Source organism: Pelophylax lessonae, assembly GCF_965119305.1.
Source record: "Pelophylax lessonae genome assembly, chromosome: 8".
Lineage (NCBI taxonomy): Eukaryota > Metazoa > Chordata > Amphibia > Anura > Ranidae > Pelophylax > Pelophylax lessonae.
In genome coordinates this window covers 162616924-162633530 of record NC_138775.1, presented here as the reverse complement: position 1 = coordinate 162633530, position 16607 = coordinate 162616924, and the positions used below count along the sequence as shown (strand labels likewise).

General features: G+C 46.3%; 1 protein-coding gene across 4 annotated transcripts in view; it reads right to left on the bottom strand.

The window, feature by feature from the left end:
* Nucleotides 1–16607, bottom strand: part of CLCC1 (chloride channel CLIC like 1) — a 154663-nt gene that overhangs the window by 35336 nt on the left and 102720 nt on the right. For all 4 annotated transcript variants that reach the window (XM_082266010.1, XM_082266013.1, XM_082266012.1 and 1 more), the window contains 2 exons: nt 7631–7728; nt 1557–1703 (listed from right to left, as the gene is read on the bottom strand). In XM_082266010.1, the coding sequence (XP_082122136.1) occupies nt 1557–1703; nt 7631–7728 (245 nt within the window). The remainder of the gene's footprint in view (nt 1–1556; nt 1704–7630; nt 7729–16607) is intronic.

Sequence of the window (16607 nt, the reverse complement as noted above, 5' to 3'; positions counted from 1 at the left end):
AATACAGGACTCTCTGAAAACATGTGGTGTGGCTGTTCCAAGATGCACAATAAGGAGGTATTTAAAGAAAGATGGGCTGCATGGTCAAGTCGCCAGAAGAAAGGCATTACTACGCAAATGCCACAAAGTATTCCGCTTACAATACGCCAAACAGCACAGAGACAAGCCTCAAACCTTCTGGCACAAAATCATTTGGAGTGATGAGACCAAAGAGCCTCATCCTCAAATACCACAAAATACTTCAAGCTGTCATTGATGGTAAAGGGGGCAATACATGGTATTAAGAACTGGGGTATGTAAACTTTTGATCAGGGTCATTTGGGTAGTTTCTGTTGTCATTATGATTTAAAAAGAGTTATCACAATTGATTGATAATAAATGGCTTCAGCCAAACACTAACCATGAATGAAAGAAAAGTTTGTGCTAGGGATGCACCGATCCGACTTTTTTGGTCCCGATCTTTTGCTTTGTGAAATCGCCATCCCGAGTCCGATCCGGAAGTACTGTTTTGTGAGCTTATAACAAAATAATACTTCCGGATCGGTATCGGCAGATACCTTATAACAATTGTGCATTCAAAATCTAAAATGTCATGGGTTTAGACTTTAAGAGGTTAAACTTCCCTCCTCCGGCAGACGGAACGAAAAGATACATTGTAATCATTGTTTACTTAACTGGGAGAGTTGAAAGGCATTTGCAGGAGGCTCTTTTTTTTCTTTGATAGCTGTTCTCTGCTCCCTCACAAGCTATAAAGAGCAAAACGGGATCGGCCCGTGGATCTGTTAATTTAATCCACCGATCCAGCTACTTTGCCCGTATCGGGGTCGATATCCGATCCGAATATCGGATCGGTGCATCCCTAGTTTGTGCTATCATTCATATTCTCAGAAAAATGGCCAAGAAATCAAATTCTGCCAGGGTATGTAAACTTAAGAGCACAACTGTAGGAATTTTTTTTTTTTTTTATTGCATACGTTTTTGTAGCAAAAAGTCAAAAAATATATTTTTTTCCATAATTTTTGTTCTTTTCTCGTTTATATTGCCAAAAAAATTAAAACCCTGTGGTGATCAAATAAATACCACCAAAAAAAGCTCTATTGGTGTGAAAAAAAATGATATAAATCTTTGTTTGGGAAGAGCATTGCATGACTGCACAATTACCAGTTAAAGGTGTGCAGTGCTAAATAGCAAAAAATGGCCTGGTCATAAAAAGTGTAAAATGTTCCTGAGCTCAAGAGGCTAAGCAATATGTTCTTCCCCTGCTTGTTGGGCCATAGCAAATGTACCTCTTACTTCAGTACAGACTCCAAAGTGCTGCAACACAAAGGCATTTTAAAAACCTACCTTGGCCCCAGTTATGCTTGCAGACTTTAGGACTATGCTGTTGCTAGGGATCAAATCCAAGATCCCAGATCAGGTATTGAAAAACAGTGTGTAGCTTGCCTTCCTAAAGAGAGCACACAACTGCATGACAGCCAATACCATAAGGTTCCCAATGCCGGATAAAGGATGACACAAAAATACCCCTTAAATTAGAAGAAAATGACCACACTCACCAGTAAAAGAAGTGCTATAAGAATTAGTACTATTGGCTGGTAGAACAAGGGCATCTCTGCTAACAAAGCATGAAAGAATTCTCCTATCCCTTTCCCGATATGCTTTAAGGGTTCTGTTATGAAATTGGTGAAAGTGACAGCAAAAGCCTGGAGACAAAAAATATATAAAAAAAAGAAAAAGATCATTAAGTCCAATATATTTTTCGGTTTTAAATACATACCAAGATGAGCTTATAGTATCTGCTACGGGTAATATCTATCCTACATCAATGTTTCCTAGGCCACTGCAAAGGTAGTCTTTTTAAAAAAGAGCACAGCTTTAAAGTGGTTGTAAACGGTTGAAATGCAAAATGAACAAAGCATTAACTAGAATATACACTATATCATTTAAAGTGTACTTCCCTCAATTTATAGCGCCTAGTATGGATCCTGTTCACTCACTCCTTTCTTAATCTGCATGTGTTACATTTGGCAGTTTTCTTTGGCACCAAACAATACATGGTGATGCCCCCCCCCCACCCACCCCCAACACCTTAGCAAACAGCAGGTCATTGGCAGCATCACTGAACTGGTGATGTGTATGATTCACAGTGAGGCTGTGTAGAGGGATTGGGGGGGATGGGGATTGGGGGTGAAGTGTCCATGCCATCAACTCAAGTTTCAGATTACAATCAGCTCTCTACTTTGTGCTTGTGGAGTGGGTGACAGGCAAAACCATGCCTCCTGGAAACTGTGAAATCTATGTACTTTGGAGGGCTGCAGTTAAAGAGGTGCAGCTTAGATGGGAGGATTTGTTTATCATCCAAGGCTATTTATTTCAGTACAAGAAAACAACAAGAGAAGAGCGCACCGACCTTGTGCATTACCACTTATATGTTTTTTAAAATCAAAGAAGGGTAGCGTACAATATACTCACAAACGTAAGATATGAACAAGCATGTAGGAAATGGGCACCGCTCGCTTCCAGGACACTTCTCTACTGCTGGATAGCGTGATGGTGTCCTCAAAACCTGGTGTGACTTGCGCGTTTCGAGTGAGGACCCTATTCCTCAGAGCCAAAATCGCCACTGACCCACCATGCACTCCTAGGATGTTATATAGCCAGTGTATGCATGTGTTTTCAATATCGGTTTATAGCAAACTTGTCTGTTACCAATCATGGTATCCATATGATCATATACTGATCAATTAACCTCCATTGATCATTGTTTTCGAATGATACTTTTTAGTATAATGTCTCAGCATTAACTATCATCTGTCATAATTTATTGATTTATTTTATTATGTATGCATACATACATTTCTTTCTCCTGTATTACAAGAATCCATACTATGCTTTTTGGGCCACTACCATCAATGCTATCCTTGGTTGTCTGTACCCAGTGTTATTGCCATATTATGAACATCTTCTATCGCATGCACCTGACCATTAAGATATGCACCCCAGTTTGTTTACTCCTATACCTGTCCCTGACCTTTTGCCCCTCCCAGAGCGGGGGCGGGGTGGTTTTGGCGGTGTACACTGGCTATAGAACTTCCTAGGAGTGCATGGTGGGTCAGTCATTTTGGCTCCGAGGAATAGGGTCCTCCCTCGAAACGCGCAAGCCACACCAGGTTTTGAGGATGCCATCACGCTATCCAGCAGTAGAGAAGTGTTCTGGAAGCGAGCGGTGCCCATTTCCTACATGCTTGTTCATATCTTATGGTTTGTGAGTATATTGTACGCTACCCTTCTTTGATTTTGATAAACTTTTAAGTGGTAATGCACAAGGTCGGCGCGCCCTTCTCTTGTTGTATCTTTGGATACCCTTGGTCCTGAGGGGGGCAGCAAGACCACTTAATTTGTGCCATAAAACCACCTAGAACATTCACCTTCCCGCATGCCACTCGAGCGTAGGAGAAATATTGTTTTTTTCTAGTTATTTCAGTAGGCGAATGTAAATGTTTATTACCACATTTATTACCACATTTTAAATGTGCAGGTAAAAAGGAAGAAAATCAAGTATTTTAAATTCTTGCCAAGCAGTGTTTTCCGAGCATTTTATTTTATTCACTTCTGTAGAGTGTCACTTGAGTGAGAGCTTTGAGTTGGCTGGGGATGCTGATGTCACATCCACAGCGGCAATGCCCAGCAGCAGTGCCAGGGCTTTTGAATATAAGTTGACACCATTTACACGTTTTTCAAGTCACTGATACAAGTGACTGAGTGTTAGTAAGTGTTGGCTGCTATATGTGTATGATTAATTACTTTATCGGCACAATGATTCATTCTATTAAAATTGTCCTGGGTTGTTAAAGAAGTACAGTAATCCCCCGCTCCATCGCGGTTCAGTTTTTGCGGTCCCGGTAATTCGCGTTTTTTTTTGTAATGTTATTTTACTATATAAATCATTAAAAATGAAATATTTTTGTGTTTTCCATAGCTCTTGCTATGTCTCTTAGTATCTTTTATGTGTTTAAATGAGTTTCTATTGTTTTAAAAGTGTGTTTAAAGACCTTAAAATGCTTCCACACGTACAGTGACAGTAAAATAAACATGCCTACAATGCATTTTAATAGGGTTTTTCTATTTCGCGGAATTTCACTTTTCAGGGCTGGGTCCGGTACGTAACCCCCGCAATGGAGGGGGGTTTACTGTATAGTACATTTTTCCAATTTAATAAACCTATTTTGTATTTGGTTTTCCTTAAAAACAATATTGCCATTAATGTGTGATGACAATTTGCCCTGTTTCAGTAAGACTCCATTCACACTAATACGACTTGTCAGGCGACTTGGTCAGCCTGACAAGTCGCGGACCATCACGGTCCATTGTGTGGTACATGAACGGTTCTAATAGGAGCGACACAAGTCGCTCCGACTTAGAAAAAGGTTCCTGTACTACTTCGGGGCGACCTGGAGCGACTTGCATAGACATTAATTTTATGAAGTCCGTGCAAGTCGCGCCGAAGTCACGCTGCAAGCGACTTCACAGGTCGCCCCCGAAGTCGTGCTGCTGCAGTGTGAATGCGGTGTAAGGTTCACAAAGAATGGTTGTAGATCACTGTTCTTTAAACTACTTTGGTTATTCAGCTAACCAGACTACTGCTAGGAATAAATACAAACTTGAAACACTATTAACAAGTATACTGTATGTATCCCAGAAAACAAGAGTATTGTAAGGCTCCATGTACACGGGACGCTGGAAATGGCCGTTTAGGAGCAGTTGGGCGTTTTTTTCAGAAGCCCCTGAACGCAGCTCCATGTTATCTTATCTGTCCATGTACACATGGTCGTTTACAGTCATTTGCAGGCAGTTGCGTTCAGGGACTTTTTTTAGAACGCAATTATTTGCGTTCGAACGTGTGTTTCCCTACGTTTCAAACGCAGAAACGCGGCTGAACGTGACTAAACGTGACTGAACGTGATGAACCTACGTTCAGCAACGTTATAAGTTTTTTTTCTTACATTCAAAATCAATGGTTCCCTATGGGAGCCTATTGATTTGAATGGAAGTCGCACCGCAAGTCGGATCCGACTTGCGGCGCGACCTGCACTGTGAGAATCTTGAGGGGGAACTCCACGCCAAAAATGGGAAAAAAACTGCGTGGGCCCCCCCCCCCCCAGGTTCCAAACCAGGCCCTTCGGGTCCGGTATGGAATTTGAGGGTAGCAAAAAACGGTGTGGGGTCCCCCCCCAAAATCCATACCAGACCCTTATCCGAGCATGCAGCCCGGCAGGCCAGGAAAGGGGAGGGGGCGAGCGAGCGGCCCCACCCCCCCTGGACCACACCAGGCCACATGCCCTCAACATGGGGGGGTGTTGGTGCTTTGGGGCAGGGGGAGCTCTGCACCCCCCACCTCAAAGCACCTTGCCCCCATGTTGATGAGGACAAGGGCCTCATCCCCACAACCCTGGCCGGTGGTTGTGGGGGTCTGCGGGCAGGGGGCTCATCGGAATCTGGAAGCCCCCAATAACTAGGGGGCCCCCCAGATCCCGGACCCCCTCCCTATGTGAATGGGTATGGGGTACACTGTACCCCTACTCATTCACCACATAAAAGGCAGTGTATGGAAATAACGACAGGAGACGTTTTGGAAAGTTTATTAAAAATCTTCATCCGGCTCTTCTTGTCTTCTCCTCTCCGACGTCATCTGTGACATGAGGGGGCGGGGCCTCCCGATGACGTCATCGGGGCCACGCCCCTAATGGCTATATAATAAACTGCAGAGACCGGAGACCGGCATAATCACCGGAGACGTCGTCGGAGGAGGACCGGAGGAAGAAGAGCCGACAGCCGACAGCAAAAGAGCAGAAGACCGGAGAGGAGAAGAAAAGAAGAGAGGACAGCAGAAAAGGGGACAGCAAAAGAGCAGAAGACCCCGGAGCGAAGAACACAAGAAGAGCGGACAGCAAAAGAGCAGAAGACCCCGGAGAGGAGAAGACAAGAAGAGCGGACAGCAAAAGAGCCGAAGACCCCGGAGAGGAGAAGACAAGAAGAGCCGGATGAAGATTTTTAATAAACTTTCCAAAACGTCTCCTGTCGTTATTTCCATACACTGCCTTTTATGTGGTGAATGAGTAGGGGTACAGTGTACCCCATACCCATTCACATAGGGAGGGGGTCCGGGATCTGGGGGGCCCCCTTGTTAAAGGGGGCTTCCAGATTCCGATGAGCCCCCTGCCCGCAGACCCCCACAACCACCGGCCAGGGTTGTGGGGATGAGGCCCTTGTCCTCATCAACATGGGGGCAAGGTGCTTTGAGGTGGGGGTGCAGAGCTCCCCCTGCCCCAAAGCACCAACACCCCCCCATGTTGAGGGCATGTGGCCTGGTGTGGTCCAGGGGGGGGGTGGGGCCGCTCGCTCGTCCCCTCCCCTCCCCTTTCCTGGCCTGCCGGGCTGCATGCTCGGATAAGGGTCTGGTATGGATTTTGGGGGGGACCCCACGCCGTTTTTTTCGGCGTGGGGCTACCCTCAAATTCCATACCGGACCCGAACGGCCTGGTTTGGAACCTGGGGGGGACCCCCACGCAGTTTTTTTCCCATTTTTGGCATGGAGTTCCCCCTCAAGATTCTCACAGTGCAGGTAGCGCCGACTTGCGGTGCGACTTCCATTCAAATCAATAGGCTCCCATAGGGAACCATTGATTTTAAATGGAGGCAGAAAAACGCTGCTAAAAGCAATGTGGCCAAACGTGCAATAACGCAAATGGAAAAAGCTACTGAAAGCACGTTTAACAGCTGCTTTTTCCCAGCATCAGAAATAGCTTTGCAGGACGTTTTTTCTAACGTCCCGTGTACAAGGAGCCTTAGAAGCCAGTCCCTTTCACTGATGGAAATTTGTGCATCTAGGGAGACTCTGGATTCCTGGAACCTTCTTTATACAAAGTCCTTTTTTCACCCAAGATGAAAAGGCCAAAGTGTCCCCCTTCCAACCCCTGTGCTATGAACTAGTTCGGCAGAAAATGTTGCAGGCTCTGACTTTTTTCACCCCACTCTAGCTAAAGTGCCCATTGTGGTCACTTATTCTACCTACCCCTTTGCCAGGCCCTGGTGCTAAAAAGCCTGCCTTCCCTATCAAAAATGGTAATGGCGAATATTTACAATGCCAGAGCTTCAGCTGACCACTTTGGCACACTGGCTTGCTGTATTTTGGGGTGCAGTGTTGATTGATTATTTACATAAATAACTCAATTGTGCTTTTATATCTATTCTAGATGGTATGTTCATTCTGTCTATAGAGTACAGCAGAACTCATCTGAAAAATCCATTCATTAGTGTACATTTAATTATTTAAAAGGCATGAATATGAATATTTAGGGCTTTTGCGGACCCTGGCACCTGTCCTGCACACAGACCATATGCATTCAGGTCCATGCACCATCTCTGGCATGCCTGTCAAACTTTGACATGCATCTGTGTACATGCAGTCACTGCGTCTGCATCCATGCCTGCACGCAGCTCACGGCAGATGTAGACACAAACAAATTTGCTCATGCACGCAGGAAGGCAGAGCATGTCTGAATGAGCCCTTAATCTGAAGTTACAAATAATAACTGAAGACATAACAGAGAAAAAAAAAATCAAAGCTTACTTTGGTTGGTGGGACCAGAAGTATTGGGTTTACCATTAAAGCTTTAAAATACTCCTCACATGGATCATTCTGGAAAGATGAAGAACTTTTCCACCAGTCTTTAAAAGATCAAAAGTATTTTAAACAAAAATAACAGTGTAGACAGAGTAACAGCATAGGGAAAAAGAGAATTTTTAAACGATAATAGGTCAAGTCTGGTGGAATATTTGTTAAGGCCAACATTAGACGCGCAGGCATAATCTGACTACTTTTAGGCATCTAGAGGTCCACCATTACCTTTAAAATAAATAGACACCCAGTGTAACTGTTCTAATTTAGCATATGGAGTGTTGCAGATTAGGCTTGCTACTGCACCTTTGGCACTGGCTGATGCTAGCTATACGCTTGTAGATTTTTCTCGTTTAGCTCTGCAGGCTAATCAAGAGAAATCACTAGTTTTCCCTATCCCCAGTAAACAGCATGGGTCGAGGACTCTGCACTACTGGTTGTTGTATTCAGACAGCCCCAACAGCTGAGGACCTGAAAAGGAACTGCATCGGATTGCATTCAGTCACAGTTTGGCTCCACCAAGCTCAACAAACTTCAATTGAAACATCTAAGGAGCCAGGTGGAGCAAACAGGGCCAACCACAGCTTGAATTTCAGCAAGATTTATTAAAAACTCAAGCCATATATGGCTAGCCTTATGACATATAAAAACAACAGTATTTGGACAAGGTATTTCAACCTGTCTGCTTCACATTTGGCATTAGATTGCCTCACGCTGACTGGGAGGATTTGACGTCTAATATCAATGGCAGCCTTTACTAAACAGTATGCTTGTAACATCATTAAAAAGAAAAAAAGACACACGGTACATTGCCTTTTTTTTATGTCTATAGCCAGTCATTTAACCACTTATCTACAGGATACTTTTACCCCCTTCCTGCCCAGGCTTCAGCTTTCAGTTCTGTCACACTTTCAATGAGAATTCCGTGGCCATGAAACTTTTTTTTTTTTTTTTTTTTTTTAAAGAAATAGAGCTTTCTTTTTGATTATTTAATCACCATTGGGTTTTTTAGTTTTTGCTAAACAAATGCAAAAAGACTGAAAATTAAAAAAAAAAAAAAAAAAAAAAAAAATTTTCCAAACAGGTAATTTTTCTTCTTCATTGATGTGTGCTGATGAGGCTGCACAAATGTGTGCTGATAAGGCTGCACAAATGTGCGCCGATAAGGCTGCACTGATGGGTACTGGTAGACGGCAATGATAGGTGACATGGATTTTCAGCACTAGTGGGCACTGTTGAGACTGCACTGATAATCAGGACACTGATAATCAGGACACTGATTACCAGTGCTCCGGATTATCAGTGCCGATATCCCTAGCTGGTTATCAGGGTTATCTTCTCCTCTCCTCACGCTGACAGCGTGAGGAAAGAAAAGCAGATAACTGGATTGTGTTTACATCCATGATCAGCTGTCATTGGACACAGCTGATCACGTGGTAAAGGTCGCTGTGGTTGGCCCTTTACCACAATCACAAAACTCGCTGTTCATACGCCGCAGGGGGCACGTGGGCAACGCGATTATAGCAGAATGTCTTATAACAACAAGCAAGTAAGCAAAGTAGGCCCACGCTGTAGCCGTCTTTCTGCTATAGAGCGGGTGGAAAGTGGTTAACAACCTGCCAACAAGTGAAGTACCACTACATCGCTGGATTGGAAGTGTGATATCTTGGTCATCTCTGATAAAATGAGTTATTTTTTAAGGCTGGCGATTCTCTTCAATATAAAAGTAATCCTAGCGGCTAAGAAACCGCTGGATTACTTTTACAAGAGGTGGAAGGGGGTTCAACCCACCCCCCCCCATCCCGCTGCTGCCTTTACCTCCCCCCTTTACCAGGCTCTCCCGTGTGACCGGCAACATCCAGTCCTGGGACACAGTTGGAGGAACTAATGTTTTTTCTTCCACTGTGTGACGTCAGAAATCAGAAGCGTCTAGGATTTCAGCACTTCTAGTTTTAGTATCATGTAATAATTTAATTTTTCCTACAGCTTACCTGTAAAATCAATTTCTTGGAATACATCATGGGACACAGAGTAGCCATAATAATAACTATCTGGGTTATACCCTTATATACACTTATAGGCGAATGGACACTGTCAACTAAAAAGATAGGAAGTTCCCCTCTATATAGCCCCTCCCATACAGGAAGTACCTCAGTTTTGTAGCAAGAAATAAACTTACCAGACAAGAGGGGAGGGACCTCTGTGTCCCGTGATATACTCCAAGAAATTGATTTTACAGGGAAAGTGTAGGAAAAATCCAATTTTCTTTATCGTACATAATGGGACACAGAGCAGCCATAACAATTACTATCTGGGACTTCCCCAAGCAATGCACTTGAGGGGACGGGGACACTGATTATGAAACCGCCTTCAGACTGAAAGGATCTACATAGCTCCCTGCAGCGCACTGCAGCCAAACGCAGAATCCTCTTGGGCCCTCACATCCACCTGATAAAATCTAGTGAATGTATGTACTGAAGACCAAGTAACAGCCCTGCAAATCTGAGCCATAGTAGCTTGATGGCAAACTGCCCATGACACACCTACCCTTCTGGTAAAGTGTGCCTTTACCAAAAAGGGTGGGGCCTTTCCCTTTAAACCATACATCTGGATAATAACCTGGCAAATCTATTGTGAAATCATTGACCTAGATGCTGTCTGCCCTTTTCTGGGCCCTTCTGGCAGCACAAACAAAGAATCGGTCTTCTGAATCTGAGCTGACATTTTCATATAGACTCTGAATGTACGTACTACATTGAGAGAATGTAACAAATTTTCCTCTGTTGATTGAGGATTTGGAAAGAAGGAAGGCAGTGTGATGTCTTCATTCAAATGAAAACCGGAGACCACTTTAGGCAAAAACCCTGGGTGTGGACGCAGAATCACTCTATCTTGATGCAAGATCAAAAAAGGCTCCTTACAAGAGAGAACCGCCAATTCTGGAACCCTTCTAGCTGATGTTACTGCTAGAAGACTAACTTTCTTATCAGAAGAACCAGAAGAACATGCCGAATGGGCTCAAAGGGTATTTTCTGTAGCACCGCCAGAACTAAATTTAAATCCCAAAGGACACAAGGGTGGCCTAACTGGCAGAAGCATACGATGCACCCCTTGTATAAACGCTCAAATCAAGGAACGCGAAGCAATCGGTCTTTGAAAGAAGATCGATAAGGCTGAAATTTGACCCCTAACTGTGCCTAAGGCCAGCTTCATTTCTTCCCCTACTTGCAAAAAAGCTAGAATTCTCCCAATGATATATTTACAGGGATGCCACTTCCTGGCCTCACACCAGGAAACATAAAAGACTTCTAGACTCTGTAATAAATGTTCCTAGAGACTGGTTTCCTAGAGTTTATCATGGTAGAGACCAGATATACCGTGCTCCCTCAAAATCTTGGCTTCAATAGCCAAACCTTCAAAATTTAGAGATTGGAAAGCAGGGTGGAATATCGGACCCTGAGAAAGCAGGTCTGGAAGCAGTGCGATCCCAGGGAGAGACCAAGGCATCCACTCCTTTTGCGAGTGGATCCCTGGTCCTGGACACAAATCTGTTCAATTTGTTGTTGAACCTGGATTCCAATAGATCTACGTCCGGAACCCCCCAGCATTGACAAATCAATGCAAAGATCTCGGGATGTAGAGAACATTCCCCTGGAAACATCTGCTGGCGACTCAGAGTCCGCCTGCCAATTCTCTATTCCTGGAATATATACTGCCGATAGGTATGGTACAAATTTCTCCACCCAGGATAGGATGTGACCCACCTTCTTCTGGGCTGACAGAATCTTGGTGCCCCCTGATGGTTGATGTAGGCCACAGCCATGGCATTGTCGGATTGGACCCCGACGGGGCAACCCCATAGTCTGGTAGTCCAGAACCTTACAGCCAGACAATTTGCTTGAATTTCCAGAATACTGATGTGCAAGCTCCTTTCTAACCAGGACCATTTCCCTTGGACAGTGGCTTCCATTAGAACTGCTCCCCAGCCAGAGAGTCTGGCATCTGTGGTCACCACCTTCCAGACCAATGGTAGAAAGGACTTCCCCCCCATCTCCAATTTCCTGATTACCAACTACCAACGGAGACTCTGACGCACCCTTGGTGAAACACATGCGACAATCTAGGGCCTGGATCTTTTTCGCTCCAGGCTGAAAGAATGTTGTTTTGTAATGGCCTGGCATGGAATAGGGAACTGCTTCGAATGAAGATGCCAACTTCCCTAGCAACTTCATGCAAAGACGCTCAGGATACTTTTTTCCTCTTACGATCCGGACAAGATCCTTTACAGCTTCGACCTTTCTTGGTGGCAAAAACACTTTTGCCTGTACTGTGTCCACAAGAAGACCCAGATATTCTAGACTCTGAACCGACTGCAACGCTGACTTTGCCAAATTCAGAATCCAACCCAGACGTTCAAAGAACTGAACTGCCAGGAACACATTCTGGCTTAGAGTAGAAGCGGACTGATCTATGAACAGTAGATCGTCCAGGTATCCTACAAGTGTTATCCCCTGAGATCTTAGAATTTCGCCAATACTGGAGATAGGGTTTTTGTGAACACTCGTGGAGCCTAGGCTAACCCGAAAGGGAAAAAAAACACAAACTGAAAATGGCAGTCTTCCACTGCAAACCGCAGAAACCTTTGATGAGCCTGGAAAATTGGCACGTGTGGGTATGCATCTTTGATGTCTATGGATGCCAGAATTTTTCCTCCTTGCAGCGAAGCAATGACTGAGCGAATTGACTCCATTCAAAACGTGTGATTGTTTAGAAACTGGTTCAGGGCTTTGAGATCCAGAATAGGGTCTCACATCACTGTTTGGTTTGGGGACTACAAAAAGATTTGAGTAGAAGCCCCTGAATTTCTCATCATCCAGAACCTCTGTAATTACTGCTTGTGACTTCAGATGGTCTAGAGCTTTAAAAAACTTATTTTTAATGGATCTGCGGTTATGTTGGATCTTAAAAACCGAGGATGAGGAAACACCTGGAATTCTAGTTTGTACCCCTGCAACTGTGGAAATTACCCATCTGTCCGGAATCACTTCTACCTAGAAATCCGAGAACTGTAGTAGCCTTCCCCCACCTTACTGAGTGGGGTGCCCTTTCATAAGGTAGACTTAGAGCTAGGACTGGTAGGTTTTTTTCTGCCCTTGCTCTGGAAGTTTTGCTCACGATCCTAGGATTAGAAGTATTGGGTACTTGAGCGTTCGACACCTCAAAAGGAGTATGTTTACTCCTCCTCTTAACTGGTAGACGCACACTCTTCTCCCTGAAATCTTTTGGATATATTTATCCATATCGTCACCAAATAGGCGTTCCCCATGAAAAGAAAAATCAGCTAGTAACTTCTTACAAGGTAATTCCGCAGACCAATTCTTTAACCACAGAATTCTGCGCATATATACTGACAGAAGAGAAAAACGTGACACCTGCTGTATGGAATCCTTAAGAGCATCTACTGCAAAACCCCAAGCCCGAGGCAAGTCTGCTAAATCTTTAGCAGACTCCCCCTGAGCAGGAATACTCTTGGCTACCCACCTAATACGGTCTTTTTTTTTTTTCAAATATGATTTTTATTGTAAAGGTTGAACCAGATAAACAGTACAATACAATGCAATGTAACCAAAATATGCATATCGCCAAGGTAAATAACAAGTAAATGGGAAGAAAGCACGCATACACGTGCTGCTAGTGCAAAGGTCAGGGCAAATACTGAAGCATCAACAGAAGAAGACAAGTGCATCATGTAAGCATCGATAAATACAAAAAAACAAGTTTCCGGGGCGCTAGGCCCTTGTGGAGGCACCCGAGGTTGTTGTGCACTAGCACCAAGTAACTGGCAGTGACCAGTGCAGACTCATCGTCTGCGCAGCATATTTCCAGTATAAGGCTCAGAAAGTAAAGCTAAAAACAGCAAAAAAGAGAGAAAAAAAAAAGAAAAAAGGGGGAGAGCAGGAAAGTGAAAGAGGAGGGCAGGCAGGGAGGGGAACAAACACACATCTACAGGGAGGGCAAGGGGGAAAAGAGAGAGAGAGAGGGGAGAAAAGGAGGGGGAGAAGGGGGGGAGACGGGGGGGAGGGGGGGACCGCTCCGCACTGGATCCCGGGGGCCACTCCCTATGCAGACGGCTTTCCCATCCGGATTCAGGAGCCCAACAGAGATGTTCCCCGTTCTGACAGGACGAAGACCTTCCAGTATCCCCAAACCTTCTCATATTTCTCACGCTGGTGGAGTGCCGTGAGGGTCAAATCTTCTAGTCTATTCACCTCGACCAGCCTCCGCATGCAGTCCCTGATAGTGGGCGATCGGGAGGTCTTCCAGTACTGCGGAATGCAGGATTTAGCCGCACAGAGGACATGGGGCACAATAGAAAGTTTATATTTCCTCAGAGGGATGCTGGTGCGTTGCAGGAGAAAAAATTCCGGCGTATCTGGGATAGTATATTCGGTCAGATCCCAGGGTAGGGAGCCCACCGCAGTCCAAAAGTCTCGCAGTTTCGGGCAGGACCAGAACACATGAAGCAGGGTACCTCTTTCTTCCTGACAGCGCCAACAGATATCAGAGGTCCCCGGGAAGATTTTGCTCAGACGGGAAGGGACCCTGTACCACCTGGTGAGTAACTTATAGTTGGACTCCTGCAGTCTGGTACAGGTCGGCGTTTTTAGAGCTATGGTGCAGATGTTGAGCTTCTGCGTCGGTGAGAGGGAGATCTGGAGATCTTGCTCCCATTTGGAGATAAAAAGAGGGGTGAAATCTTCCGGCGGGGAGACCAGAAGGTGATAAGCCTGAGACAGCGTGTGCGGGAGCATTCCCTCACCTTCACAAAGTACCTCAAAAGGGGTCAATTCCCTGTTGAAGAGATCTGGTTCTGGCAGGGAGAGGAGGAAGTGGTGTAATTGCACAGCCGGCCAAAAGGTGAGGGCAAAGCGCCCCGTCGGGTCCGATAACTCCGCTATAGAAGGCCAGCCACCCGGGCACATAAAGCGAGACGCCACTCTCCTATCACGGGCCACCAGCGGTTGGAAAGTCCGATCTATCAGGCTCGGTGAGAACGCCGGATTCCCCAAAATCGGAAACAGCGGAGAAGTGGCAGAAGAAATGGCAGGGTTAAGGAGGACTGGGGCCAACACCGAGAGGGTAACCCCAATCGTAGGGTGGGATACCAGAGCTGGTGGCCAGTGCCCCTTACACCAGGGGGCGCCCCCTAGGGGCGTCGTAGATTGCGCCAATTCCAGACCGACCCACAACTTGTATGCGGAGTGCCTGCGCCAGTCGAGAAGGCGACCGAGGTGAGTAGCCAAATACTTGTGCACATCCGGCAAGGCCAGGCCGCCACAGTGCTTGGGCAACGTCAAAAGTGCCCGGGACAAGCGTGGGGCGCCCGTGGCCCAGATGAACCACACAAAGAGAGAGTGCAGCTGTTTAAAAAAGGCAGATGGAAGCTTAATCGGGAGAGCCTGGAGCAGGTACAAAACCTTAGGGAGGACCGTCATCTTCAACAGGTTGCACCTCCCGAACCAGGAATGAAGGCCAGTTGACCAGGTCTCGAGGAGGCGGCGGACCGTGACGAGCAATGGGGCGAAGTTGAGCTCGTAAAGCTTCGAGATGTTCGGTGCTATGCGAGTTCCCAAGTATGTGAGCGCCCCCCTGGTCCAACGGAAAGGCAGTGAGGAGGAGATGGCGGTCATCAAGGTCGGGGGGATAGCGACCCCCATCGCTTCCGATTTACCGAAGTTGACTTTCAGGTTAGCATGCGTACCGTATAGTGCCAACTCCCTGAGAAGGTTAGGCGCAGAGACGACAGGATTGGTCAAAGAGAACATCATGTCGTCTGCGTACGGAGAGACCTTACATTCAAAGTCCCCAACGGTAAGTCCGGTGATGTCTGAATTCGCTCTCACCCTACACAGGAAAGGCTCCAGAGAGAGGGCGAAACGAAGGGGGGAGAGAGGGCAGCCCTGGTGAGTGCCATTGGAGATCGAGAAGGAGTCCGAGAGGACTCGATTGCACTTCACCTGAGCGGTCGGGTTTGAGTAGAGATGCCCAATCCAGGACAACATGGTGGCACCAAGGCCCACAGTACGCAAGGTGGACGTCATAAACCTCCAGCTGACCCGGTCGAAGGCCTTTTCGGCATCTGTGTTCAGGAAAACGCAAGGGGTATTAGTGGACCGGGCGACATGGATGAGGTTGAGGACCTTGGTCGTGTTGTCACGAGCCTCCCTGGATGGGATAAAGCCGACCTGGTCCAAATGGACCAGACGTGACATATAAGGTCCAAGTTGGTTCGCCAAGATTTTCGCGAACACTTTCAGGTCCACATTTAATAATGAAATCGGGCGATAACTGGCGCAGGCAGAGGGGTCCTTCCCCTCCTTCGGGATGAGGGATATGTGCGCCCGAAGGGAGTCCCTCGGGAAGGCAGATTCCCCAGATCCTAGAAGGTTGAGCCATTTCACCCAGTGAGGGCCGAGGGTGGGCAGAAAAGTGGTGAAGTAGGGGAGTGTGAAACCGTCAGGCCCAGGGGCCTTACCCGCCTTACAGGAGCTTAGAGCGCCCTGTAACTCTAGCAGTGAGATCGGGGATTCCAACGACTCACAGTCTTCCGCCGCGAGGGAAGGTAGGTGCGCTGAGGCTATATAATCCTCCAGGTGTGACACGGGGGACACTGAGGGAGGGAGATTGTATAAGGAGAAGAAGTCGTCGCGAAAGGTCGCAGCAATCTGCCGCGGGAGAGCAACCCGCTGTCCCGTCGGGGACTGAATGTGCGGGACGTAGTTAGCCAGCCTCTGCGCCCGAATGGAGGACGCCAGCAGCCGACCACACTTGTCGCCAGAAAGATAGAACTTCTGACGAGCCCTCTGTAAGTCAGCCTTAGCTTTCATAAAGAGAATGTCCTGGACCTTTTGGCGGAGTGCAATCAGTT